This window comes from Ictalurus punctatus, chromosome 12 (genome assembly GCF_001660625.3).
Source record: "Ictalurus punctatus breed USDA103 chromosome 12, Coco_2.0, whole genome shotgun sequence".
Classification (NCBI taxonomy): Eukaryota; Metazoa; Chordata; class Actinopteri; order Siluriformes; family Ictaluridae; genus Ictalurus; species Ictalurus punctatus.
The window spans coordinates 17,410,265-17,437,410 of NC_030427.2; the positions used below are offsets into that span (position 1 = coordinate 17,410,265).

The window sequence follows — 27,146 nt, forward strand, 5'->3', positions numbered from 1 at the left end:
TCGATTTTAGGAGAACACTGGAGGAATCCCTTTGATTTCAGAAGAACATTGGGGAAACCCATAAGCTGCCAGGCAGACCCAGCACACTTTCTAAGTTGCAAAAAAAAAAAAAAAAAAAAAAAAAATCCTGTGCCCATTAAGATGCTTTCACCCACTTCTGAATCTGACCTTAATGCTATAAAGCTTAGTGTATTACCTGACAACCGAGTCTGATGTCTAAAAATAATTAGCTCAGGCAGTCAAACAACAGAGACTTTATTGCTTAAATATGTAGCACTGCTTCTGTCTGACCAGCCTTTCTAATTACCATTAGTGGAGCCACTCAGCAGCAGCCACAGTGGAATTCAGCGCTAGGATCAAGCAGGAACGCGGCTCGGTTGCGGTTGTTTGGAAGGCAGTCCAAGTGATACCAGGCATCACAGTCGTCACACTGCACCCACTGTACTGTGTCCTGCTGTGGCAGACGACAACGCACTGCAGCACATGGCTCTATGCCCTGTGCTGCCCTCATTTCTTCTTCATTTTCATCGTCATCTTCATCCTCTGAAGAAGACGATGTTGAAGAAGATGATGATGATGAGCTAGATGATGATGATGAGGAAGCAGGAGATGGAAGGGAAGGCTGGGGTGGTGGATGCTTTCTGGGTCTCCCACGCCGTCTACTGCAATAACAAAAGAGGGCTATAATACTCAATGTACCACCTTGTCACCTTTAATAATAATAATAATAATGATGATGATAATAATAGCTGCAAGAGGTGATCTGCGGGGTCCAAACACTCCTCAAGTAGTGTCCCCTAATAGCCAGTTCTTGCCAAGATACAAAGAACAATAGAGGCCATAGATCAGCATATTTGTCAAGTTCTGTGATGACAGCTCGAAGCTAATTGTGTACTATACCTGCTAAAATTGGATTGGTTGAAGGTGGCCATATTTTTTTACATAAATCAGTGATGATTAAAAATCCAATTACAGTCTAGCAGACCACCAAATTTCAACTCAACTGGACTTTGGGTGGAAAAATAATAAAAATAAGAGTCTGAATGGTCTCACGGCACAGTACCCGAGTGAACTTCTGGTCTTTTATAATCCATTATGCCTACTTCAAGCAAAAAGTACAGGCTATTTGTTGGTACCTCGAATAATGAAGGCTTCAGCAGGGGGTAGAACTTTCTCTTATAAAGCCCCACAGTTAAGGGACAGCCTCCCAATTAGTGTTCGGGACAGTCTCAGTGTTTAAGTCCAAGTTCTCTTAGGTAAAGGAGCAGAACTGGAGGGTTCATGGGCATACGGTGTTGTGGTGAACTGGGATGTTTGGATGCTGTCGATCCCCCCCGCCCCAACGTCCTGGGTTGACCCTTGATTATTAACCATTGGGTATTCTGGCGAGTTATCAGGTTGCCCAACTGGTAAGAAATGACCATAAATTTCTCAAATCACTGCTATTTCATGCCATAAAAAGTAGCTTGTATGACAACTCTGTGGGTTGAAAATTCTCTCACTTCAACACAACTCATGTCATGAACCCAAAGAATTTTACAGTTTCCTTTATTTGGGTTTTGAATATTTTATCCATAATAAATGTCCTGTATTTATAATGAATTTAAATATGAATTATGCAGAGTTGGGTGCTAATCTCTTCTACACGTAGTAAGGATATTTCAATCAATTAGCTTGTAAGAAGTTAAAATATTTTTTGGACACCGTAGAATATTTTCAACCTCAAAAAAAAACAAAAAAAACATCTAAAATCACTGATTAATGTTTTGGGCAAGAACTGCATTGTTCACTCATCAACAGTGGTTAATTAATCAGCTTAAATGTGGCTTATAAATAAGAAGGGCTGTAACAAATCATTTGGCATGTGTGTTAGGGCTGGGCAATATGACAAATTTCATATCACGATATGTCAGCAAAAACAGTAGTAAAATAAACAAAAAAAAACATTAAACTGAATTTGATTATACTTTTCTTTAATGCCTACAAAAACAATTTTTTTATATTATGCCAACTCAATGGAATCCATTCAGTGCCATTTAATTTGTAATTGTTAACAAAACAAAAACAATGATATATCGACATTATATCAATGTTATTACCAGCCCTAATTTGTGTTATTGGAAAAAAAATTAGAAGACAAACACAATGGAAAATGAAACGTACTCTTAAAATTACTCTTTCTGCCCTGGGGCTAATCTAAGGATCATTCCCTGTTCCCAATAACAAATTTAAATGTAAACAAATTTGAGGCACAAACAAGGAATTTGATGAATTTGTTTTAAATAAAAACCACAAGATGCTTGAAATTTGTGCATTTAAATATATGTTGTTAGACCAAACATAGCATCCTCATTAAACTTTATTCACAGTAAGACCAAAGTATTTAATAGGCTCATGTGTTTTTATCATTCCTACATATTACATTGCCACAATGTCCAGTGATCTTTGCTTCAATTATATTATACTATGTTACATTACCAGATCTACTAGTACATGTACATATGTATGAGCTATCACTCAAAAATATGCCAAAAGAGCAGTCTTTATCCCCAATAAAACAGCAGATGAGCCACAGGAATCTGGAATGACTTAATATTACCTGATCTCAAATAAGCCACACCCACTTCCACAAATCTCACACACTCTCCATTTCATTAAAGTGAAATAAATTCCATCAGTGTATGTTCAACTTAGATAACATTAAACAGGTACACATTTAACATCAGGGAACTGTATTTATCAGAGATGCTACAAAAACGGCTTTCAGTTTTCGGCCAAGAGGAAAAAATTAAAATAGCTCTGAGACGAAGTGTCAAATCTAACTTTATAATTAATTTCAGCAATGATGATTAGCAAGTGATTAAATATGCTGGGGGTTTGTTTTGCTCTTTGTTCAAACACTTTCAGCAGAATGACAATGAAAAGGTCATCCGTGGGGACTTGATCAGGACCGTACTGATAATGTGCTATTTAAAATAAATAAATAATTTATTGTTTGCTACAAATTCATTTAAAATCCACCAGCAAGCAGAGTTACCGACAAACAGTTTGACTGCATAATATTCCACTTTTCTGTATTCTCCTTAAACCTAAAATAGTGAAAATGTTTGTTTTCTTGTGTTTTTAAGGCTGTTGGTTTGGAGGTTTAAATCACTTTTCACAAAAATGGAAAATCGATAAATATTGCTCGTGCCTGGTATTCACTAAATACTGTGTGTGGCCAGCACAATATCCAGCTTAAAGGTCCCACACTTTAAGAGAAAGTGTGTATAACAATACACCATTCTACCTGTACTGTTTTATTTTTGTATGGTTAGCTAATGGTGCAGAAATTATTTCTCTCTTGCCTCAGAACCACTCAGTCCTATAGTGAAAAAGAGGCCATTCCAATGTTTTCACACACAAACAGTAAGATATAGCAATATTAACTCGTCTATTTCGGGGTGGCTGTGGCTCAGGTGTTAGAGTGGTTTGTCCACTAATCATAGGGTTGGCGGTTCGATTCCCGGCCCACGTGACTCCACATACCGAAGTGTCCTTGGGCAAGACACTGAACCCCAAGTTGCTCCCAATAGTTCTGCTACCATTGGTGTGCAAGTGTGTGTGTGAGTGGGTGAATGAGACACAGTGTAAAGTGCTTTGGATAAAAGCGCTATATAATTGCAGATCATTTACCATTTGTGTTGCTTTATTCTTTTGTTCTGCTGAATCCCAGGAGCATTTTATTTAAATTACAAGGGTGGAAAATAATAATAGTAGGACATCTTTAAGCTCAGTTTTATTTTGTGATTTGTACATAAAATGAAAAGTGAGTGAAGTATGAAATGAAAACACTCTATGCTGAATTGTTGAGTCAGAGGCCAAAATGTTTTCTCCAAGCTCAATTTGAATCCTTGATCAACATTAGCATTTCTAAAAGATGATCACAGACAAATTTATTATTGATGAGCACAAATAAATGCCGCTTAAAATCAGCGTACTGACGTACCTAGTGGTGGCGTGGAACCGCGCTGTGTGTCCCCTCACTGCTTTGGCCGGCCTTGCTGGTGGACTGGCCAGCTGATAATTTTCACCTCCAACAAGTAGCGAAGAACATAATGGAGTGCTGTTTGCCCTTCGCCTGCCACGAGGAGCCGAGGAGCAACGCTTCTGCTGCCGGCATCCCATCAGACTTACACTTCTGTTGTGGCCTGTGTTTTCACTCTCGCGCTTCAGGATCAAGGTAAAAGGAGGATGACCGAGCTTTCCGTTGCTCAACTGATTAAGAACGACTGTGTTTTGCTTGGGCATGACTGGCCTGGTGTCGAGCTGCGGCTTCATACTTAACTCCATGTTGGACAGCGGAGACTGGAGAATCTCAGACTCTGACTTGTACAGACGTCGTCTCTTGCCAGCTTTGGCTTTCCATGCTTCCTCTAACCCAGACCTACAGCCATTGTGGTCCTCCACACTGCCGTCTTCCAAAAGCACTGTGTGGGCTGATTTGCGGCGACTCTTGGACGATGGTGGGATGGATTTCGCAGTCTCTCGACTATTAGAAAGAGAGGGAGGAGTTGAAGGCGGTACCAACGTTTGAAATGAAGGCGTAACAGCTGAATTCAGGCCAGTGGTTTTGTCAGTCTTCTTGAAGGTCCAGCGGCTGCCATTGATCTTACTAAGGCTGCCGATGGAGTTGAGAATGACTGTGGCTTTGTTGATGGACAACTTAGAAATGTCAAGGCCGGGCTCTTGCTTGCAGTCTTGACTTGTTCTGATCCGGTTATTGATATTGGATGAGAAAGAGCTTGCCTTTGGGACAGTCATGGCGTCAAACTCCTGTGGACTGACCCTGACCTTCTGGAAAAGGAAGTAGAACTCTGGGCTTCCTTGTACTGTTTGGCCACCAAATGTCAGCGTGTCACCATCAAATATCTCCAACAAGACACCTGACTGGATTCGGACATCATTCACCCATGTACCTGTCAACAGAAGTAAAACGTTATTGTTGCGTTCACCAGTGATGATCTGCACTTTCACATAAAGCATTAACTACTTTAACACCAACCATAGCTGCTTCTGTCCCTCACTTGGACCTTCCAGCTCTCCTCTCCAGCAGCGTCAGTCTGTTTCTCAGCGTGCAGCTCGGCGTGTACACGTGAAACTGTCGTCGACTCCAAAGTGACGTCGCACAACTCTGCCAGTCGGCCCAATCTGAACACCGAGTGCGCAAGTGCCGGCCGGAAAGTGTACAGGTCATGGGCCGAATCTGGAACGGCACCGCCAGAGCCGTTTACACTACATGACGATCCTATTCTCAACAGCTGAAAACAGGGATGGATTCCAGGGAACATGTTGGCACGCCACAAGGGAAAAAAGTCAAAATGACGCCCACCTTTGGTTAACTTACATAGAACTGCTTGCAGGATTACGACCCACCATTGTAGATTTTCTTTAGTCATTAAATATTAAGTCCTATGTAAATTAGGAAGTTTTACAGCAACATCATTTTAAAAATGTGTTTATTGTATAACAGTATAAAATAATTAGCCTGTTGTGTTAACGCAAACAGCTGAAGGTGAGGTCAGACTCAGATGGTCTTCATCCTGGGAAGAAAAACAAAAACAAACAAACTAACTATAACTTAATATAAAAAGTAAAGAAATATGAAATATCAGTATAATGACTCTGTATTTTAATGTTAAAATAAATCACATAATTTATTCACATATCATAAACATTTACATAAAACAAACGAATTATTATATTAGACTTTTACATTTTCCTTTAACTACTCATGATGCTAATCCCTTTCAGTGTGCAGCTGTGACTTTAGCTTAGCTTAGCTACTGCATAGGCTTATTGTTTAGCATCAAGAGCTAGTTCCTTAGCTAGCACGCTTACTGCACTGTCCCAACGGCAATGTTCTTGAAACAGCTGTCCAAATACAAGTCAAACTATACTGCGCGTTTGTTTATTAATAATTACATTATGGAGTTTAATATATATATATATATTACAAACTCGAAGATATGGTGCGCGTGCAGATTTAACGCCAGCGAGTAAACAGGAAATGCCGAAGGGAAGGCGCTAAACACAGCTTAGCTCGCGGCAGGTCCAGAGAAACTTCAAATAAAATGCTTAGGAGTCAATTATATTCCCGTTTCAGCTGATCATTACGGCGGCAAAACATTGTAAGAAAAAATGACATACCATAAATATAACGCCAGATTACTGCAAACCTGAACAATATGCCTCTATTGGTTTCCTCGTTACTAACTTTTTTTTTTTTGCAATTTCTTCCCAGGAAGTGCTTTGAAATTTGGCGCGCCGGTTTCCTTGCGCGAGATTGAACGCCACTTCCGGTCTGGCTGCAGCAATGGTAATTCGTCTGATTCGACGCTGTAATCACCGTGTTTTCAGTTTAATTGTCATTAATAAGACACTCGGGAGTGTTTTAATGGTGTGTGTTCTTTTTTACGAAACGTAACAAATTCTGCTTTATGAAGCAGGAAGGCCTCATAAAAGTTTGCCAACTTTTCCCTGTCGCTGCACAACCAAAAGTCCAGGGGGCGGAGTCAGATAAGATCCAGCTCGTCCCACTAGGGCGGGGTCGAACCATTCGACTGACCTCGGAAGCGGGAATTTGGCGAATGACGTCATTTTCGAGCTCTGGGGCTAGCTAACTGCTGAGTGGTGTGTATTTACCTCAGAACAGTGAACTGCAGAGTCTGTGGTCATAGATTTAACAAGTGACTGCGTTTGTATGTTGATTGATCTACAGATAATACGTGTATAAACAATACAACTCGTTTAAAGATAAGTTGCTGCTGTGTTTACTGCTGATGCTGTGAGCGGCCATGTTGATTTGACGTCACTCCTTTAGCTTTGAGGAACCTGTAGTTGAAAAAAGATAACCCCAATTTCAAGGGGAGTTTCCTTTGCCTTTTTCTGGACAATGCTTGGGAATTACAAGTTATGACCTGCCTTCAGGTGCTGTTGGAAATATCCTAATAACAATATTTGGCGATATACAATAATTGCAGTAAACTCAGGAACTCATAAAATAAATTTCTGGTCATTGATGAAAACAAACAACAAAAAAACCCACCAAAAGTTCTCACACAATCCCTTTTCCTCTAACCAAAACTACTTGAACACACACCATGTCGTAATCATGACCTCTGAACATGTACGCATGAACTTCTGAGGAGGGCTGCTTTTAAATTTTAAAGACCAATCACTGATTTCCATAGAAACCAAATATATAAAGACAGTTTTTACTGCCCGTGGCTTATCTCTGAATATAAAATCAATACAAGAATTAATCAATATATTAGGTACTGAGATTTTAAATGATGTTAGTAACTTAAATTTTAAGTAACAAAGTACAAGATTCAATCTGTGACCTAACTTTAAAGGCATTTCTAGGTTGAACTTTTACTCGGCCACTCCAAAAGATTAATTTTGTTTCTTTTAAGCCATTCAGGGGTGGACTCGATCTTCTGCTTCAGATTGTTGTTTTGCAGCATAATCCAACTGCACTTGAGCATCAGATCATGGACGTCCTCCTTCAGGATTCTCTGTGGCTTTCACAGTGGCTTTCACTGTGTCAGAATCCATAGTTCTGTCAATGGAGCAAACCATCCCCAGGCCATCACACTACCACCACCATGTCTGACTGTTGGTATGATGTTCTTATTATGGAATGCTGTTAGCTTTATACCAGAAGTAATGGGACTCATGTCTTCCAAAAAATTATACTTTCATCTCATCAGTCTACAAAACATTATCCCAAATATTCTGAAGGTCATCAAGGTGTTTTTTTGACAAATGTGAGATGAGCCTTTATGTTCCTCTTGGTTAGCAGTGGGTTTTGCCTTGCAACACTCATGGATACCATTTTCACCCAGTCTTATTCTAAATGTGAAATTACAAACACTGGCCTTATATGAGGTGAGTGAGGCATGTAGTCCCTTAGATGGTCACCTGGTTCTTTTATGACTTCGTGGATAGGTTGTCAATTAGCTCTTGTAAGAATTTTGGTATGCTGGCCACTTGTGGGAAGATTCACCACTGTTCTAAGATTTCTCCATTTGGAGATAATGGCTGTCACTGTGGTTTGCTGGAGTCCCTGAGCCTTAGAAATGGCTCCATAACCATTTTCAGACTGATATTTCAACAATTTACTTTTTCATCTCTTCCAGAATTTCTTTTGATTATGGCATAGTGTGCTGCTTGTTGAGACCTTTTAGCCAACTTCACATTGCTGTAAAGGTTTTTATGAGAGTGATGTTTAAATTGCACAGGGTTGGCAGTAATCAAGCCATGGTGCGTCTAGTCTAATTGAACCCAATTATCAATTAAATCTGTTTAATTGTTTGAGTAAATAGGGGGGGGGGGCACTTATTAATATTAACGAGTGAAGTGCTACCCGACTGACCAGTGAAATACTCCAGCTCTGACACTTCATACTACAGCTTTAAGAACCATGGAAATCCACATCACCAAACGAAACGGTAGATATCACTGTTTATTTGCCTATTTCAATGTGCAAATACTTAGAAAGTTTGAAAGAAATTTTAACAATAAACAGAAAACTAGAAACATTCAGACCTCATGCATGAAACAAAGCTTGCTTGTTGAGAATGTTTGCTTTACTCATGTCTGTTTGATAGCACTTCAATACAAATTCAAGTTCCAATGATTAAGATTCAAATGTGTACATTTACACACTTCCTAGCACGTGTATTGATATTGTTAGTAAAACTGCACATTAACCAACAATAGTTTATTTAGTTGTCTATTTATAGTTTGTTTATATTCATGTAGAAGTGAATGCATGCCAAATTATTTGTTGCTTTATTTACACATTTGATGCAGAAATACAAATTGATATTTGAATATTAATGAGCCTTTGCTTCAGCATATTAAAACCTTGTACTTAGCACGCAGCGTTGGAAGACCACATGCGTGCTAAGTACAAGGTTCTAATATGCTGAAGATCAGATGGTCAGATCAACTTTATGCAAATGAGACAGAATATTGCCAGGATGCAGCCAATCAGATTATTTTATGTGGTGTGTGTCCTAAAGGATTCACTGCAGTGCTAATGGAAGAGATTACAACAGCAGAATGACTTGGTAATTTTTTAATAACCCAGTAACCCCCATAAGAAAGACATTCAAAACAAAGTAGCGGGAAAGTAATTTAATCAATCTTTAACACACATCGAGCAGGTACATTGGTGAAAACACATGAACACTGGGCCTCATTTATCAAGTTGTGTGTAAATGTTCATCAGCCAAACCAAAAGAAAAATTGCCGCCAGATTTGCAAAAGTTTCGGTAATGTTGATTTTCTCCACACTCATGTCGTATGTTGATGAATTACAACTCACTCAAAGTGCAACATGTGTTCACGCTACAGCTCATTTGCATTTAAGTGATGCCCACAAAGCTCTATAAAAGCAAAGCTCACAGAGGACAAGGCAGTGAGAGAAAATTAATTTCTCAGATTCAGAAGTTATTTTGACTTGCACAGAAAAGGTGAATTAGGTGCGACTTCAGTGAGGTTACAAGAAAATGGCTTGACATGAAAATGGAGAAAAAAAAAAGTATCTACATTATTAAATTGTTGTGTAACTCATAACCATATTATATGATCTGCGAGTGTCCCTAAATGTAAATTTACACAAACTCCGGAGCTCTTGTAGAATTTGAACTACGAATGACTGATGAAAAATTAGTTTATATGAAGCTTGATGAGGCTCATTCAGCAGAACACAAGTGCATCTGGAATTTAATTACTGTACTTTTAAGTGCAGGCTGCAGGAAACAATATTTGCCTGCATTCTAACAATATTTATTACATGAATTCAAATTTCTCTACTTTTAGTATTTTTTTTATTTATTTATTTTTTTTATTAGCAAAAAAAAATGTCAGCCCGAATGCCAAAGTTTAACACATGTCCTGTAATGTACTTAAGGACTCAGATTAAGCATAATATTGATAAATAATAGTGAAAGGTGCGTCTGTGTTTAATAGGAGCGGATAGCAGGTGGAATGGCGGCACAGTCTTCAGCGTTCAGAGAGTCATCGATCACAGGTCTATATTCCAGAGTGACCTAAGACACAGTCAAGTTTATATGACAAAGTGTGACGAGCAAACCCCCCCCCCCAAAAAAAAAAACAAAAAAAAAAACCCAGCTTATTTAATAAAACATTCAGGAATGATGGAATTTATAAATGAAGTATTTGTCATCAAATTGGCAAATGCCTCGTCATGTACAAAAAACTCTTCTTAACCCGATAATGATTAAAAAAAAACCTTCCTTTTGAACTTATGTTAAATACCCAAAGCTGCAACAATAATAATAATAATAATAAATACCTTTCCAGTCTTTGGATCTGTGTATGACAGAGTGTGTTTCCTCCAGTGCTCTTCAAAAGGCTTCTTCTGTTGACCCTGCAATGGCTTTGAGTAGTCATACTCATCCACACGCACCTATATCGGACATCAGAGTGTGACACACACACACAGACAGTCAATGGGAAAACAATACAAACTAATACAATGTGTTAATCTGTAAATTGTTTAGAGACTTGTTAATTTTTATTCAACTGCATTAAAATAAAGTCATTTGAGTTATAAATATTGGTGCTAATTCTGACCATAAGAAGAAACTAATAGATGCTTTAGCCTTAAAGTGTCATTGAGAATAACTTGCTTTGAAATCTTCCCGGGCATGAGCCCCTCTGCTTTCTTTGCGAGCCTCAGCTGAGTGAATTGTTTGTACAGCATTCAGCATCAGATTCTGTAGCTCCAGAGTCTCCACTAGGTCAGTGTTCCAAACAATACCTGAAACACCCCAGCAATAGAAGCTTCACATTAGACTTTGTGTGAAATATACCAACGTCCTCAAGCCATTGCTTAAGATTGCAGTAGGGCTTCACTTATAGGTTTTACACAATATGTATACTGCTACTTTCCCTTTTTGTGTTGGATTACTGCACTGTAGCACATACATCACCACAATTAACTTTGCTACCCTTTCCTTTAACTGCCTACTCACATGTGGCGAGAGGCTTATTAACCACTCAGGCCAGCGAGTTTTGGATGTGAAGCTGAGCAATATAAACCGTCTTATTTTTTCATTTATACTGTTGAGAGTTTACTATACATATATAATATTAAGCCTGAACTCAGTTCTTTAATTTTATCCAAAGATATTGTAAATATATTTGTGCAGTGTTAATGTCCTTTTGATATAGGGAACATAACAATTACAGCATATTTGTTTCCAAAGAAAAAAAATACTAATTAATTAAAAAGAAACAAAGGCCAACCTCGGTCAAATGTCTTGATGTCATCTAATGACTGATAGATGGCGTCCATCTTAACGCACCCTTCTTTCAAGACCTCTCCGGTACGAAACACTGCTGCATGAGACTGCATAGTCTGAGAACCAAGACATGGAGACAGGAATTTGTATTAAGCCTGGGTAAATCTAGCTCAAAATAAAAGATTTTAAGGAAAAATAATTAAATCGGCTCACATACATGCTTCCATTTGCAGTTTAAAGTCCTAACTAGTAAACAATTACATGTATTACTGGGTGCATGTTTGGATTCTGAGGACGGGCTGGGGAGGCCCTACTGCTTGTTAAAGGTCGAGCGATAGCAGATTTTACTGATACCAAAGTTGGGCAGGACCTACTGATAACAGATTAATCAACCGATAGTTTTTAAAACTGTTACTGAATGAAAAGTAAAATATTCTTGAGCTTTGTTACAAAAATACAGTTCTAACTGTACCATGAAAATGTACTGCATTTAAAATTAAATAAATATAAATGTTTAAAACACATATTAAAAACATAGATCCAAGCTGAACCAAAAAGTAACACTAGAAGCATCAAGTAATGAGACATCCAAACAGAATTTATATATATATATATATATATATATATATATATATATAACACTTCAAATAACACAACAAAAGGGGCGCTCTCCTACTGTATAATGACAGCGAACCCTTCTCAGACGCACCCAGGTAAAACTATCTGTGTATAGTTATGAATCTTAAAATGTAAGCATCATAACCATAGGTAGGTTAATAAATACATAAGTGACTCTCAAATATTCAAGTTTATGCTTAAAAAATAAAAAAGAAAGCAACAATGTCTCTGTGGGACACATTCCCCTTTCTGAATTTCAAACACTTCTTGAGAATTAGGATTTTTGTTTCCCCCAGAAGTAAACACTACCTTCAAAAAGAATACACATGAAACAACTATTATTTAGTACCTTCTGCATGTTAAGCCTGATCTCAGAAGTTCTTGTAGAGCCATTAGCAAAGCGTAGTTTATCCAGGTTAGCGACAGATTCCTCTCCTGCATTAGGCTTTAGGGGTTCAAGCTTCTCCCCTGTTTCAGCAAAATAAGAACATACATTTCCTTAAACAGTTCCTCTGATCGATAACCAATATTTTTATGTTAACCTTGGGGTGGAATGATACAAAATGTTCATGCTATGAAAATGGTAAAAACCACAGGTTTTACATATACTCACTGAGCACTTTTTTTTTTTTATTTTTTTTTTTTTAGGAACACCTGTACACCTAAGCATTTATGTAGTTATTTAAATCAGCCAATCGTGCTGTCGTAGGATGGCACCATCTGGTTTCCGACGCCGTATTGCACAGACATTTCTGATTTCTTGTTTCGTAACTAGCCCAATTTGGTGTACAAACTGCAACCCTGCTGGCATGTCTGAATTCTTTATAGCTCAATCGTGTTTTTATAATCCTGAGTTCTCCACTATGAACTTCGCAATCGTTGCAGTGAACTCTTTACATCAGCCAACGTGTGCATTTAGTAGAAACCCACCCTTAGTAAACCCTTAGTAGAAACCCACCTCTCCTGATGCAAGATACAAAGGGAAGTTACTTTTTCAGAAGAGGCAGCTCAGCTACACCAATTTATTAATGTGAATAGTCAAAATTAGAAATGCATCCACGTATAAAGGCAGTTTTTCATGCTATGGGCCATCGGCCAATAGTTTAAAAACATATGATGATCAGGGCCAATTATATCCTGTCAATCAAAAGAGGGGGGGAAAACACATCGATTTCGTGCTGTGTGTAAAGATGTCTCTTGTGTGGAATGATGACAAAACTGCAGTTTGTAATCTCTGCACTGTTAAAATTTTACACGGAAGTGAGTAGCAGTGAAGCGGGAGTTTTGTCGTCGAGTCTAATTGTTTATTTGCCGCACTGCTTGAGCTGAATTAAAGCACCAGTACACCGTTGAAAGATTTAAATGAAGATGAGTTGACAAAGTGTGTGTGTATATATATATATATATATATATATATATATATATATATATATATATATATATATATATATATATATATATATATATATATATATATATATATATATATATATATATATATATATATAGCACAGAAAAATATATTTGTAGAGTAGAATTTCATATCCAGTTAATGTTAATATATAAAAAAGTTTATATTATATATTACCAGTTTGATGTTAATGATTAAGTAGAAATGCTTGTATTTGTGATGAGTGAATGTGAAGCCTAACAGGAAGTTTTTTTTAGAATTCAGTCAATTAATTCTGTTTATGAATTAATAATATTCAATAAGTTAAGAAATCTTACTTTAATATTCAGAATTTAGTTCATGTGTTAATCTTAATGTGAGTAATGTGTTTTCTGTTTATGAGACTAGTTACTGTGAAACAACTTGATGAAATGGAGAGAATAAAGTTTTTATTTGCATTTCTTTCAGAATTGTGGTATTAATTATTATTCATTTAAAAGAAGGCATAAAAGGCAGAACTAGCGGTATCGGCCGATATCACTCTGAATTATCGGTATCGGCTGAGAAATTTAGTATCGGTGCATCTCTAGTTAAAATGGTTCAAAATGGTATAATCACAGTGTTCCTCTCCACCCATAAAACAACCTAAATACTCTACTTACGGTATTAGTGTAATACTAAAGGATTGTGAACATGTCTAAAATGTTCTAACCAACCTGGAGTGTTGGTTTCGGCAATGGTCAGAGCACATGCGCGGCCAAACACCACAAGATCCAGCAGTGAGTTGGCTCCCAGACGATTGGCACCATGTACAGAGGCACAGCCAGCTTCACCGCAGGCATACAACCCTGGCACTACCCTATCCTCACCATCCTTGTAGGTGATGACCTATGCAGAAAACAAAATTTCATGGTAATATTCTTACACTATGACAATAATAATAATAATACAAATGCTTATGTTGAGCAAATGAGGCACTCATGCTAAAACAAGGTGATGATATCCCGTACATTTTGAATTGATTTGTTGGACCAGACAAATTCAATATAAAGGCAAGATAAATATCTGCTGGCTGTCTCGCTAACTGAAATGGACGTTGTGGCAAAGCAGTTTTACAGAAATCCAGAAATAAAATGTAAATATATACATTTATCCCCTAATGAACAAGTCAAAGGTGACTGCTGCAAAGAAAAACTCCCTGAGATGACATGAGGAGGAAACCCTGAGGAACCAGACTTGCACATTTCATTGCCTGGAATCGGTCAATCAACTCATATTTGGAGTGATTTCAATGTGAACCTAGAGCAGGATGGAGACTTGAGTTGAAAGCACAGTTCATCTATTCACTTCAATACTCGCTGCCCAACAAATAGAATACATAACACACACGCTTCATGACAAGTTGCGTTTTGAAGAGAGAAAACTTTCATCTTATAGACTAAATCATTTATTCGCGATCCTTCAGGGTCATTTTCAACCCATTGTTGAATATGTTATTCACATATTCAACCAATCCAGGTGATGAACAAAGCACAGAATGTTTGGTCAAAGTATCGTGAGAATGATTTCTAATAGAGCAGGAAAGAGCGATAAATAGGACCATAAAAATGTGACACAGTTAGAATAAAACAGGATAAGACAGGACTCAAAAGAACAAACGACAGTTAATAAGCACGAGCTGTTTCTCATGCTCACCACAAACTAATGATATACAAAGCCAGCTGTTTGGTGTAAAGAGTTCACACACTTTAGACAAGTTCTTTTCTATTTTAACCTGCTCCATTATTTCCAGCAGTGTTTTTTCATTGTTAATCAAAATGAAGTGACATAGCTCCACATAACACAGTCCAACTCATCGATAATGAAATAAAAAAATAATCCATACTGAATGATCAAATCTTATCGATACTTAGATGTACTGATACTGGACTAACTAGTCATTTAAAGTCATGCTTTAATCACACAAAAAGAATCATCTCAATATAGTACAAGTAATACAGGTACCTGTCCCTTGTAGTTGGTGGGGATGCCTCCCATGTTGTAGTGCACTGTGGGTAAGACTGGGATAGGTTCTTTCGTGACGTCCACTCCAGCAAATATCATGGCGGTTTCAGAGATTCCTGGCAGACGGGATGCCAGCTGCTGAGGTGGGAGGTGGTGGAGCTGGAGGTAGACATGGTCTTTCTCTGGTCCTACACCCCTGAGCAAGGACAATACCGTCATATTTCATTAGACATCCACTCAGCATGCACTTTATTAGGAATAACATGACTTCATAATAACTCCTTGACTGTATCGGTCTTGTTTTATTACCCCTTCTGTACACACAGTTACAATGCGTGTGTGTGCGTGCGTGTGCGTGTGTGTGTCTAGGAAGAACCATACCTTCCCTCACGGATTTCGATGGTCATGGAGCGTGAAACCACATCCCTGGAGGCCAAGTCTTTAGCGTTTGGAGCATAGCGTTCCATAAATCTCTCACCTTCACTGTTAATCAGGATTCCACCTTCACCACGACAACCCTCTGTGATCAGACAACCAGCTCCATAGATGCCTACGGGAAAGGGGGAGAAAAAAACAAACAAAACACACACAACGGTCAAGTGGCTGTAAATAATTTTTGTGGCCGTACGCATGCACCACACAGCCTCTCCGTTCTCTCGATTAGGTTAAGGCAAATCCCAAAATGTCACTTTATAAAGAACAAGCCTAGTTGGAGAAGTACCATATGCAACAACATTATAAAACACTTTATCCAGTGCCTTGCATAAGCATCCCTAACTATACTGAACAACTGAACTGAGAGGGAGGGAGTGGGGATAATATCTGTCCATCCATCCAACCATCCATCGTCTGTTCCGCTTATCCTACACAGAGCCTGAAGACTATCCCAGGGTACTCGGGACACCTTGGACGGGGCGCCAACCCATCGCAAGGCACAACCTCACACACACTACGGACAGATTTCGAGATGCCATTCAGCCTACAACGCATGTCTTTGAATTGGGGGAGTACACGGAGGAAACCCCTAAAGCACAGGGAGAACAAACTCCGAGCACACACGGCAGAGGCGGGAATCGAAACCCTAACCCTGAAGATGCGAGGCAAACATGTTAACCGCTAAGCCACCCTGCCCCCCTGGGGATCATATAGTTATAAGGTAATGCAAAAATTATTTACAAATAAAAACAGAACATTTGTGCATAAGTATTCAGGATCCAGAAAAGTGTAATCCTGATCCAGACATACTGCATCACAAAAGACCTGCAGTTCTAAATGCTCATTGAAGACGGTGTAGAATCACCCAGTAGACTTTTTTTTTTTTAGCCTAATTAACCTGTGTGTCACAATAAAAAATAGTTTCCACCTTCAAATGTTAGAAATTCCAAACAAGTCCATTTCAGTTTCAGGTTGTAAGACAAACAAGATTTGGAAGTGTATATTAAGAAACCATATTAAAGTACTAAGGATGCATCAATACCATTTCCCCCCGCAATCGGAGCAAGAGTACACATTTATTTGTAAACGCCCATACCAATACAATTATACAGATGAATCTCAGCAGTGTTTCTGTATGAGCTACTGGCAGGAGAAAGAGAGAACAGAGCACTCTGTAGGCTAATTTACATATTTCCTGCATATTTGTGTTTTGGGACATTAACTGATAGTTAATGCGAAAAACCTAGTTTTGAGACCTAGGAGCAAGTGGGAAAAGAAAAGAAAAGAAAAAAAAAAAATCACATAAAAAGGAATAGAATGAGGTCCGGTGTGAACTGGTGTTTAGTATTAATCAGGGACATCACTGAACATTTTATTCCTCTCCGATTATGTCTCCTCAGTTTAAACAGCGTCCATGAATAAGCTTTCTTTATAACGTCGGCAAGTTGATTTTAAAATGTACTGCATTAGCTAGCGACATTAGTAAGCTTGGATGGTACAGAAAAGCGCATCAGTACAGCTGTAAAAGAATTCATCTAGTCTGTGTTTGTGGCTAGTAATAAACTCCTCATACTGAGTTTTATGTGTAAGATGTTTTATCAAGTGATTTGTATTGTAGGAGAATGCTGAAGTTCCTCTTGATATTGTCACAGAGCACAGTTTGTAGTCTCCTTTGATTTGATTGCCATCATTAATCATGTAATACAACCCCAATTCCAAAAATTGTTGGGACGCTCTCTAAAATGTAAATAAAAACAGAATGCAATGATTTTCAAATCTCATAAACCCATATGTTATTCACAATAGAACATAGAAAACGTATCAAATTTTTAAACTGAGGAAATGTACCATTTTAATTAAGAAAATATGGTCATTTTGAATTTGATGGCCACAACACGTCTCAAAAAAGTTGGGACGGGCAACAAAAAGCTGGAAAAGTAACTTTTATTAAAAAGAAACAGCTGGAGGTTAATTGGTAACAGGTCAGTAACATGATTGGGTATAAAAAGAGCATCTTAGAGAGGCAGAGTCTTTCAGATGTAAAGTCTTTCAGATGGTTCACTAATCTGCGAAAAACTGTCTACAATTTGTGGAACAATTTCAGACTGTGTTCCTCAATGTAAAATTGCGAAGACTATGAATATCTCATCATCTACAGAACGTAATAACAACAAAAGATTGAGAATCTGGAGAAATCTCTGTGCACAAGGGACAAGGGTGTTATTAATATAATTAATATTACATGCCCGTGATCTAAGGGCCCTCAGGCAGCACTGCATTAAAAACACACATGACTGTAATGGAAATCACTACATGGCCTCAGAAACACCTCCAGAACTCATTGTCTGTGAACACAGTTCGCCGTGCCATCCACAAATGCTGGGTAAAGCTCTATCATGCAAAGAAGAAGCCATTTGTGAACATGATCCAGAAACGCCGACATCTTCTCTGAGCCAAAGCTCACTTAAAATGGACTGAGGCAAACTGGAAAACTGTTCACAGAAAACTGTTCTGTGGTCAGACAAATCAAAATTCTTTTTGGAAACCATGGACACTGCATCCTATAAACTAAAGAGGAAACAGATCTAAACAGCATCAACCAATATCATCCCTGGTTGCTTTATTGAATTAGATTAGATTAGGGTTAATAAAACAGAAGCCTAAAACTTTTGCAACTTCGTATTAGAACACAAGCCATTTTCATTAAGAGGTACACACTAATTTATGACATTACCCTTTATAAAAGAGTTTCTACAGAATTGAAATTTTGTAAATGTAGAAAAAAAAAAAAGTGTACTCTTATTCATAATAATTAAAAAAATGATCCTGACCTGTGGGGTGAAACTGAACGAACTCCAGATCCTGGCATGGCAGGCCGGCACGGGTTACCATGGCATTACCATCTCCTGTACTAGTGTGTGCTGATGTGCAGCTGAAATAGGTGCGTCCATAACCACTGTGGAGACATGCATTGTCAGTGTATATAACCACACATGGATGAAAAACATGATTAAACAAGTAGGACTTAATGTCAATGATGTAGACTGCCAACAAGCATTCTAGGAATTCATCTGGAGATATTGCACTAATGAGAATCTTGGATAGATTCTCAGCCCGGACAACCTGAAAGCACAAAGCCTCCGCCACCTCCACGCTGGCTGCATGAGTGAGAGTCAGACAGCATGGCTTGGGTTAACCACTCAAAAGAACAAAGCATCCTTTGTGTGGAGGGGGAAAAAAAAAATCCAGCCCCAGAAAATCAATCAACCATGCTAGCGGTATGTAGCCACAGGCCTGCCAGTCTGTCTGACAGCATGGGATGAGCAGGTAGTGTTGAGGAGAACCTGATCCAGCAGTGAGAATGAAGGAAGAATGGATCCGACTCCAGTCACTGCACTGCAATGTTTGCAAATGAGCAGAATCCAGCTAACTTATTAACAGGCTAAGTAGCAAACGGCGCATAGTAGAGCAAAGGAAAACCACTTGGCCTGGCTACCTGAACATATTCACGACGCTAATCACACGTCGTATAGTGACACATCGGCCATGTCGCTTGTAGTTTTGCTTTTGTAAAGAATGTAAAGCACAAAATATTGTAAAAAAAACAATGCTAGATTTGCACTTTTGATCCGCTGAGAATCCAGTAATTAGGACACTAATTCAGCACAACTCAACAAAATATTCAAACAACACAAAAAAAATATTCATTTCTGACTTCATGACCCAATACTGCACACCACATATAAGGACAATGTTAGTCATCAGCTAAATGAGGTAAGAGGTACAGAAAGTGCCAGTCCTTTCAAGAAAGTGCAACCTGTAACCTAACAAATTAACCGCACATCCTACATGTTATTTCACATCGAATCAAGTAGATGAACGTTATTGCAGCTAGAAATTAACTGCTGTTTTTTTTCCCCGTTGAAATTCACAGGTTTGCAAACCAAAGGCGTTTTCACACGGTCCGAATACCCGAGACCACACCTAGACCTGAGCCTGGGCTTGTATGGGCAAAATGGTGAACACCAACACTAAAGTGAGGAAGAGCGCTTTTTGGATCCGTGGCATGTCATCTTTGCAGGAAACGAGGAGCGGTTCTACAAGAACGTTTTTAGCCATGCAGGCCCGCAGGAAAGGTGTGGTTTCCATGACGCTCTCAGTGCGAACACTTGCACCACAAAGGTGAGCCAATTACAGCAATGCAGCCCTGAAAGTCTGGCTTTATAAAACAATAACGATCCTTTCCCCTGCACCATGGAAGCAGAAACAGGAAATGGCCTTACAAGCTGAACCAATCGCATTGCTCGGCATGCCGGAAATCACAGCAGTAACACCGAGCACAGAGGACATCCGACTGAAGAAAACATTTTCAAGAGGACCAGGGATCGATTACCTGGACCGCTCCACGGCTCAAACATAGCACCTAACTCCGGGTTCAAGCAGCTTGTGTTGTGTCCCAGAAAGAAACACAACCGTGAAAACAACCTTAGGTTGAAAAGTAAATAAAAGGTAAACTGGCACAGTCACAAAAAAAAGAAACAAACTGTACAGGCTATTATTTCTTACCCTGTCGCAATTACTGTGTTTTTGGCCCTGAAACGGTGAATAGAACCATCTTCCATGCACAAGGCTATGACTCCGACGCATTTTCCTTCCTCCATCAACAGGTCCAGGGCGAAATACTCCACAAAATAGCTCGTGTCATACCTCAGAGACTGTCACACAACAGTGAGAATTTACAGTTAAGCCTGAACACTTACAGCAAAGCAATGCTCAGAATATAAACTTCATAATCCCCAAAGAATAGCGGGTTTAAATGGTTTCAGTAGGTACTGTGACACACACCCGTCCGTAGAGCGTGTGTAGAAGGGAGTGACCCGTCCTGTCGGCCACACAGCAGCACCTGTGAGCCTGGCCTCCTTTTCCGTACTTCAGACTCTGGCCTCCAAATGCACGCTGGTAGATTTTTCCATCGTCTGTACGGCTGAATGGCATACCAAAGTTCTCCAACTTGAGCAATGCATATTGACGAGAGAGAGGGGGGGGGGGGGGGGGGGGGTGTTTGGAGGTGAATGTGCACAAAAGAGACCATTATGAACCATATTATATTTATAAATGATATACAAAGCATAAATGCACTACTATGATAAGACAATACACTTAACTACAATATTTTACACACGGAATTTCCATGACAGAGTGATTGAAAGGAAATTGGTAAGGAAAAGGTGCTTCCTGTGACCCCGTCCCTCCCACAAAAAAAACCCCGAACAAACTTAAATGCACCTCTAAATTCAGAACGAACCATGAAAGCAACTCTAAAGCACCCTAAGACCGAATTCAGTTCCATTTTAAAAAACCATTTCCGTCCACACCGGCTAATATAGCACTTTTTTCCAAAGCGCTTTACACTGTGTCTCATTCGCCCATTCACACACACACACACACACACACACACACACACACACACACACACACACACACACACACACACACACACACACACCGATGGTAGCAGAGCTGCCATGCAAGGCGCTAACTTGCCATCGGGGGCAACTTGGGGTTCAGCGTCTTGCCCAAGGACGCTTCGGCATGTGGAGTCATGTGGGCCGGGAAAGAAACCGCTAACCCTACGATTAGTGGACAACCCGCTCAGGCACCTGAACCACAGCCGCCCATGGCCGGCTGCGTCAGAGGCACATTAAATTCCAGCTCACAGGCGACGCTGCCCTTGTTTTATATTCGGAGTCCATCGTTTCCCACTCGTGTGTGAGAGGGAAGTTAAAACTCCATAGAAACCCAGTGAAATCCCAAAACCACACTTTCTATCTGTTTTAAACCATAATCTACAAAGATATCATGATTGAGTAACTTGTAGCTGCATAACATGGGGCTGGTATATTGGTATGATATTTCGGATCTTCGCGGCTTTTAACTGGACAGTTTTGTAATTAAAGCTGGCAAAATCACTACGGCCAAAAAAAGAAAAGGGTAAACACGAGAAGTAGTGGAAGTTCGGACTCATTATTGGCCTTCATGTGCTTTACACACACAATATGCCAGTCTGTCATATTTCAGCGCTCTCTTCGTGACAGTTTGGCAAAAACCTTGAGCTCTGTGCTTACTACAGCGGAGTATTGATCAGATTATAATCCTGTACAGCAATGCGAATTACACACTGAGACACATATATAACCGACTAGAGGTCGACTGATAGTGTATTTTACCATTAAAAAAAAAAAAAAAAAAAGATTAATCAACTGATAGATTATAAAATTGATACTGAATGAAAACATAACACTTAAAGTAAAATGAATTAACTTTATTACAAAAATAAACAGTACTGACTGCACCATGAAACTGTACTTAATTTTTTTTTAAATAAATAAATAAATATTATTATTAGGGCTGGGTATTGTGACCAATTTGGCGATTCGATTCTTTTTTATAAGGTTTCTCTTCATGCAGACATGGAATCCATATTTTAATATAAATGCTGGTAACTGAAACCCTCCTACTCCTATATTACTGAAACACATTTAAATGAACAATAACAATTATGTTTAACTACTTTTCACCTTGAGTAAAAAACATTGTAACAGGAAATCATAAATATGTGCATACAATGCACACCAGGTAAGTACAAACTGCAAATTACTGTAAAAGAAGAAGAAAAAAAAGACAAGAAAATGTGCAACAGTGAAATTAACAGCTTGAAACACGTTTAAGAAATAAAGCCGTTTTCAGAATTCAAAACATGAAAGATGGTGACATCTTCAGAACGAGAGGCGAACTATAGATAATATTAACATCCTCTCAAGTAAAGCACCAGTAAGAATCGATTCAGGGATTTCCCCAATCGATATGGTTTCCTTAAATTGAAGATCGATTAAAATCGGAGAATCGATATTTTGTACTCCACCTCTTTTGATAAAAGTCCAATAAAACGTGTCTGATTTAACCAGGAGAAATCAGGTCATGAGCAGAAAGTTAAGTGAGCAACACCAGATCATTTTGCAAACACATTATTCCTCCTACTGTTCCCTTTTTCTCGTCTCATCAGGGGAGGCGCAAAGAAATGAGGAGGAGAAGAAGTGAGGAAAGCAAATGAGGCAGGGCGATTTAAGAAATAAGAACGTGTTTTCTCTCCCTCACCTCAACCACAGCAGCAGGAGCCTGTTCAGTCATATAGTGAATGGCATCCTGGTCTCCCAGCCAATCAGATCCTTTTACTGTGTCATAAAAGTGCCAGCGCCAATCATCTTCCTCCATGTTACCAAGCGCTGCATTGATCCCACCCTAGAGGAAAAAAGTCAGCTATTATACTGAAAGGAACAAAAGGCATTTTTATGTGGATAAGATTTAAACTGAATAAAACTTAATCTGATGATCTTTAAACCAGTTAATTTGGTCAAAGCGTTGGGACCTGTACTAATACAATTCCCATCCTAGTCATTACTGGTATATATGGAAAGTCATCGGCTCTGCGCTCTGATCAAACAGCAGTTCAAAGTGGTCTTCAAATGGTGCATTGTGATTCCTTCACCCCCCTTTTTTTTTCTTCACACTGCTCACAACGTTTGTCATCAACTGCTGTTGTTTTTCTTCAGCCGATCTGTTCCATGTCTGGTTGCTAGCACACCAGTGGTTTCTTTCTTTTTCAGGACATTCCATATTGTTGTACTGGATATGCCCAATGTTTATGCAATGCCTTAGATTGCTTTCCCCTCTTTTCTTAGCTTCAAAATGGCTTACATTTTTCAAAATGGCTCTCTGATCTTTGTATTGGTTGATCCTTTTTAACACCAAATACAGTCTTCACAGGTGAAACTCCGGGCTCAAACCAAGAGTAGACTTTCAGAGCTTTTAATTCTTTAAACAATCAATCTAACAGGACACACCTGGGCAACAGGAAACACCCGTCAGTCACATGTTTGAATATTTTTTATCACTTTTGTTCAAAACGGGTGGGTCCAAACAAAAGGTGCCAAGTTGTTTATCTAGGATGTAAATATCATGAAATGAAAGCTGAAATTCTGATATCCATCTTGTGATCTCAAACCCAAATGTCTTCAGTGTATAACAAGATCGGCTTTGGTGTCCCAATCCTCTCGAGGGGGCTGTGAATTATAAAATCCACAAATATATGTACACTGTGGGGGGTAAAAGTTAGTGATTTACAAAGCAAGTAAGTTATCGATATTAAACTAAGCATTACAGATGTAGATGGGGGGGGTTTATTTTACCTGTGCAGCCACTGTGTGAGAGCGAGTAGGGAACAGCTTGGTGACACATGCCGTATTAAAACCAGCTTCTGACAATCCAAAAGCAGCACGCAGTCCAGCACCGCCTGCTCCCACCACAACAGCATCAAACTCATGATCCACCACTGGATAGTGTGTGGATATCTGTAAGAAGCCAAAACACATGAAGACGACACTCAGAGCAACTAGGTGTGCCTTAATACTGAGGAAGTAAAGAACAGACTCACAGACTGTTATGAAGTGCACCGTGGCTCTACATCACTTCATTTAGACTAGAAAACCCATTTGATGGAAAGACAACAGAGGAAACAGTACGACTTCCTCTAAAGTATGTGAATTCTTATACTACAGTACACTGCAGGCTTTGTGACATTAGTTTTGCGTATTAGAAGACATTATAACTTGTGCTATATTGTCCAAAAAGTCAGTACTTTGACACCTCGATGGGTTGAAAATGACTAAACATCTCATCTCAAATGATTAATTAGTCTACAAGTCTCACTTCAAAACGCAGCTCATGAAGCATTCTACAGTGCTGGGCAGTGAGTAGTGAAGCTATTTGAATAGATACATTATTTAACTTTCTTAGTATCTTTTTAATAACGATTCACCTCATGCTCATACGGCAAAACTGATTCAGCATGGGAGTGTTTCAGTTAGCCATACAGCCAGAAGATATTTATTTTGAACTGGTATTTATGATCAGAACGGAACAAATCAAGGTCCCAAAACACAGATAAAGAAGAAAAGTGAAAGAAAAAGTAAAAGATAAAGTGAAAATGTACAGAACAGTTTCTGTGCCTCATTTGGTTTGAATAAACACTTAGTGATAGAGTATCTGATAAAAGTCAGATAGTTAGTGATCTGATATGTAATTAAGACTAGTTGAGAGTTCTGTAGTAGTGTTAGAAGAATAAATAGAGGAGAAGAAAAAAAAAGTAAATCGATGGATTCATTCATTATCAAAAAAACTCCTCGTTAGTTGCATCCCTACTTGTCATGTAGTTCTTAACACCTCAACTCAGTTATAATAATAAGATCATAGTAATTGTGTTTGTGTCAAATTGAACAAAAAGAGGAAAATAACTTACAGCATCTGAGACTTTGGCATCTCCCCGTTTCCCATAAATGGAAAAATGAAGCTTACGAAGGCTGGCTGAGGAACCTGGGGATAACTGGATACAAAGTTAACAAAACATTTGGGTTAGGTCAAACAAAAAATACAACAACAATAAAAAGAGCATTTCTGGGTTTAAAGTCATTTACTGATGAGATAAAAGTGGAGGAGCACAAAAACAAATCACAGTTAGCTATTAATTAATTTATACAATTTTTATACACAAATCTTGCTGATCACTGTTTAGACTTGTTTACTGGTTATTAACCTCAGTTCTTGGCTAACGTTATTAATATTCAGTAGAGTCTGTTAAATTTGGTAAGATTTGCTGGATGGATTTGCCAGTAGATTAGTTTGTCCGGGACTCTTTGTTTATTATAACGGAACTAAACCAACTTCAGCTCACATCGTTACTTGACCAGTTTACAATGTCATCGGTTGTGTAAAAGGATTTTTATATGAAGCTATTACATTGTTATTTTATGTCATCTTGTTATTGCTGATTCCTTTCAGATGGAGTCTATGAATCTGTTGTCTGATTGACTCTTAGGCTATTATTATAGGTGTTTTTTTTTGTTTGTTTGTTTGTAAATAAGTGCGCAGTAGATTTAAATTAAGTCTACTGCACACTTATTAAATTTAAATTAAATGTTAATTCATTAATAGACTGACTGGGTTTTGGTTTATGATCATTTCCCTCATTATGATGTTGGATGTGAAGGAACAAGCATGTTCCTATTAAAGTGGCCAGTGTAAAAAAAATGACAGTAAAACACTTATTTAAGACTGGCAGGTCCTATCAGTACAGTCTGAATCTTTCGCCAGCACTCACACACGCGCGCGCGCGCGCACACACACACACACACACACACACACACACACACACACACACACGCGCGCGCGCTCTTACAACTGGATCATCCATCCATCCATCCAGCCATTCATCTTCCTTCTATACCTTTACGTATATCGCTCATCCTTTTCAGGGTCACGGATAACCTGGAGCCTATCCCAGGGAGCATCGGGCACAAGGCAGGGTACACCCTGGACAGGGTGCCAGTCCATCGCAGGGCACACTCACATCTCCCCGCAGCACGGGGAGAACATGCAAACTCCGTACACACAGGGCCACGGTGGGAATCAAACCCCCGACCCTGGAGGTGTGAGGCGAGGTGAGCCTGCTAACCACTGAGCCACCGTGCGCCCCCACAACTGGATCATGATTTTCTTAAAATATTTGTTTAATAATAACTGAACATCATGACTCTGTACTTGCCTTGCCTGACCTACATAGTTGCATAAGCAATGACCCTGAGATATAAAGGACTTCTTCCCTTATAAAAGGACAGAATATGTGTAGAGGCTCTGCATGCATGTATGTATGTATGTATAAAACACTTTCACACCAGCACACAAGAAGTACACTGACATTATGAAATTACTTACGGCTTTTGATAACAAGACCTTTTTTCCGAGGACACGGGAAGTAGCAAACAACGCAGCCATGTCGAGTTTGTTATCGTCGCCGTCTTCTTTTTCTACATAACATTCTCCTTCTTCGCACTGACAGGTGATATTACCGCCACCTAGTGATGTGGTGGGTTGATAAAGCAGTTTTGTGATCTGGCGTTAGTAAGCATTTTGCACATTTTTACACACCTTACACCGCAGTTACGACTACGTTTACATGGACAGCAGGAATCTAATTATTGACCTTACTCTGAGTAAGATAATAATGTGATTAAGGTGTTAACATGAGTCGCTTTTAGAATACTCCTTTTATGTACCCGTTTTACATGTTATAGAACATAATTAGATTTACGTCACACGTCACACGTCATTACGTCACCGCGCCACGCCGTCCCTCCAGAATTTCACGTATCAACATACAGTTTGTCTTCGTTATGGTACCGTATACAGTTTTGGGTGTTTTTATTGATTTTTTTTTTACGAACGGTTTAAGTGCAGTTAATTATTTGCCATGCTGTACGTGCAAG

At 38.9% G+C, this 27,146-nt stretch overlaps 2 protein-coding genes and 1 long non-coding RNA gene across 7 annotated transcripts; 1 reads left to right on the plus strand and 2 right to left on the minus strand.

Moving 5' to 3' along the window:
* Window positions 1-239: 239 nt before the first annotated feature.
* tcf19l (transcription factor 19 (SC1), like) lies at window positions 240-6,887 on the minus strand. Of its 5 annotated transcripts, XM_053684008.1 has the most exons (5): window positions 6,190-6,343; window positions 5,416-5,582; window positions 5,045-5,300; window positions 3,989-4,958; window positions 240-662 (listed from the first exon to the last, which is right to left on the minus strand). In XM_053684008.1, exons 2-5 carry the CDS (start codon window positions 5,416-5,418, stop codon window positions 323-325), a joined length of 1,569 nt encoding a protein of 522 aa, XP_053539983.1. In that variant the 5' UTR covers window positions 5,419-5,582; window positions 6,190-6,343; the 3' UTR covers window positions 240-322. The 5 variants fall into 5 exon arrangements, with proteins under 5 accessions (XP_053539983.1, XP_053539980.1, XP_053539982.1 ...); XM_053684005.1 differs by lacking the exon at window positions 6,190-6,343 and adding an exon at window positions 6,685-6,887 and having other exon boundaries at window positions 5,045-5,582; XM_053684007.1 differs by having other exon boundaries at window positions 240-659; window positions 5,045-5,582.
* Window positions 6,462-20,328, plus strand: LOC108272762 (uncharacterized). The gene is made up of 3 exons (XR_008397250.1): window positions 6,462-6,672; window positions 7,458-8,495; window positions 19,703-20,328. It is a non-coding gene; the product is annotated as an uncharacterized LOC108272762 (long non-coding RNA).
* Window positions 9,172-26,690, minus strand: sdha (succinate dehydrogenase complex, subunit A, flavoprotein (Fp)). Its single transcript, XM_017481467.3, has 15 exons — window positions 26,596-26,690; window positions 25,124-25,207; window positions 24,015-24,176; window positions 22,924-23,067; window positions 20,614-20,778; window positions 20,335-20,483; window positions 18,600-18,724; window positions 15,715-15,883; window positions 15,334-15,529; window positions 14,046-14,217; window positions 12,289-12,407; window positions 11,326-11,437; window positions 10,707-10,837; window positions 10,370-10,483; window positions 9,172-10,103 (listed from the first exon to the last, which is right to left on the minus strand). The coding sequence occupies exons 1-15, from the start codon at window positions 26,653-26,655 to the stop codon at window positions 10,017-10,019; spliced, it is 1,989 nt and encodes a 662-aa protein (XP_017336956.1). The 5' UTR covers window positions 26,656-26,690; the 3' UTR covers window positions 9,172-10,016.
* Between the last annotated feature and the right edge of the window lie 456 nt (window positions 26,691-27,146).

What these genes read in the sequence shown, in the direction of transcription:
- tcf19l (XM_053684005.1), bottom strand. Translation starts at nt 5,438, where the DNA reads ATGACTAAAGAAAATCTACAATGGTGGGTCGTAATCCTGCAAGCAGTT. An exon ending in GAGGGACAGAAGCAGCTATG is followed by an intron (nt 4,959 to 5,044) that starts GTTGGTGTTAAA and finishes TTCTGTTGACAG; the next exon opens with GTACATGGGTGAATGATGTC. An exon ending in CGGTTCCACGCCACCACTAG is followed by an intron (nt 663 to 3,988) that starts GTACGTCAGTAC and finishes TTGTTATTGCAG; the next exon opens with TAGACGGCGTGGGAGACCCA.
- sdha (XM_017481467.3), bottom strand. Translation starts at nt 26,655, where the DNA reads ATGGCTGCGTTGTTTGCTACTTCCCGTGTCCTCGGAAAAAAGGTCTTG. An exon ending in AACACAGTAATTGCGACAGG is followed by an intron (nt 18,725 to 20,334) that starts GTAAGAAATAAT and finishes ATGTCTCCACAG; the next exon opens with TGGTTATGGACGCACCTATT. An exon ending in ATGCCCGGGAAGATTTCAAA is followed by an intron (nt 10,484 to 10,706) that starts GCAAGTTATTCT and finishes TGTCCGATATAG; the next exon opens with GTGCGTGTGGATGAGTATGA.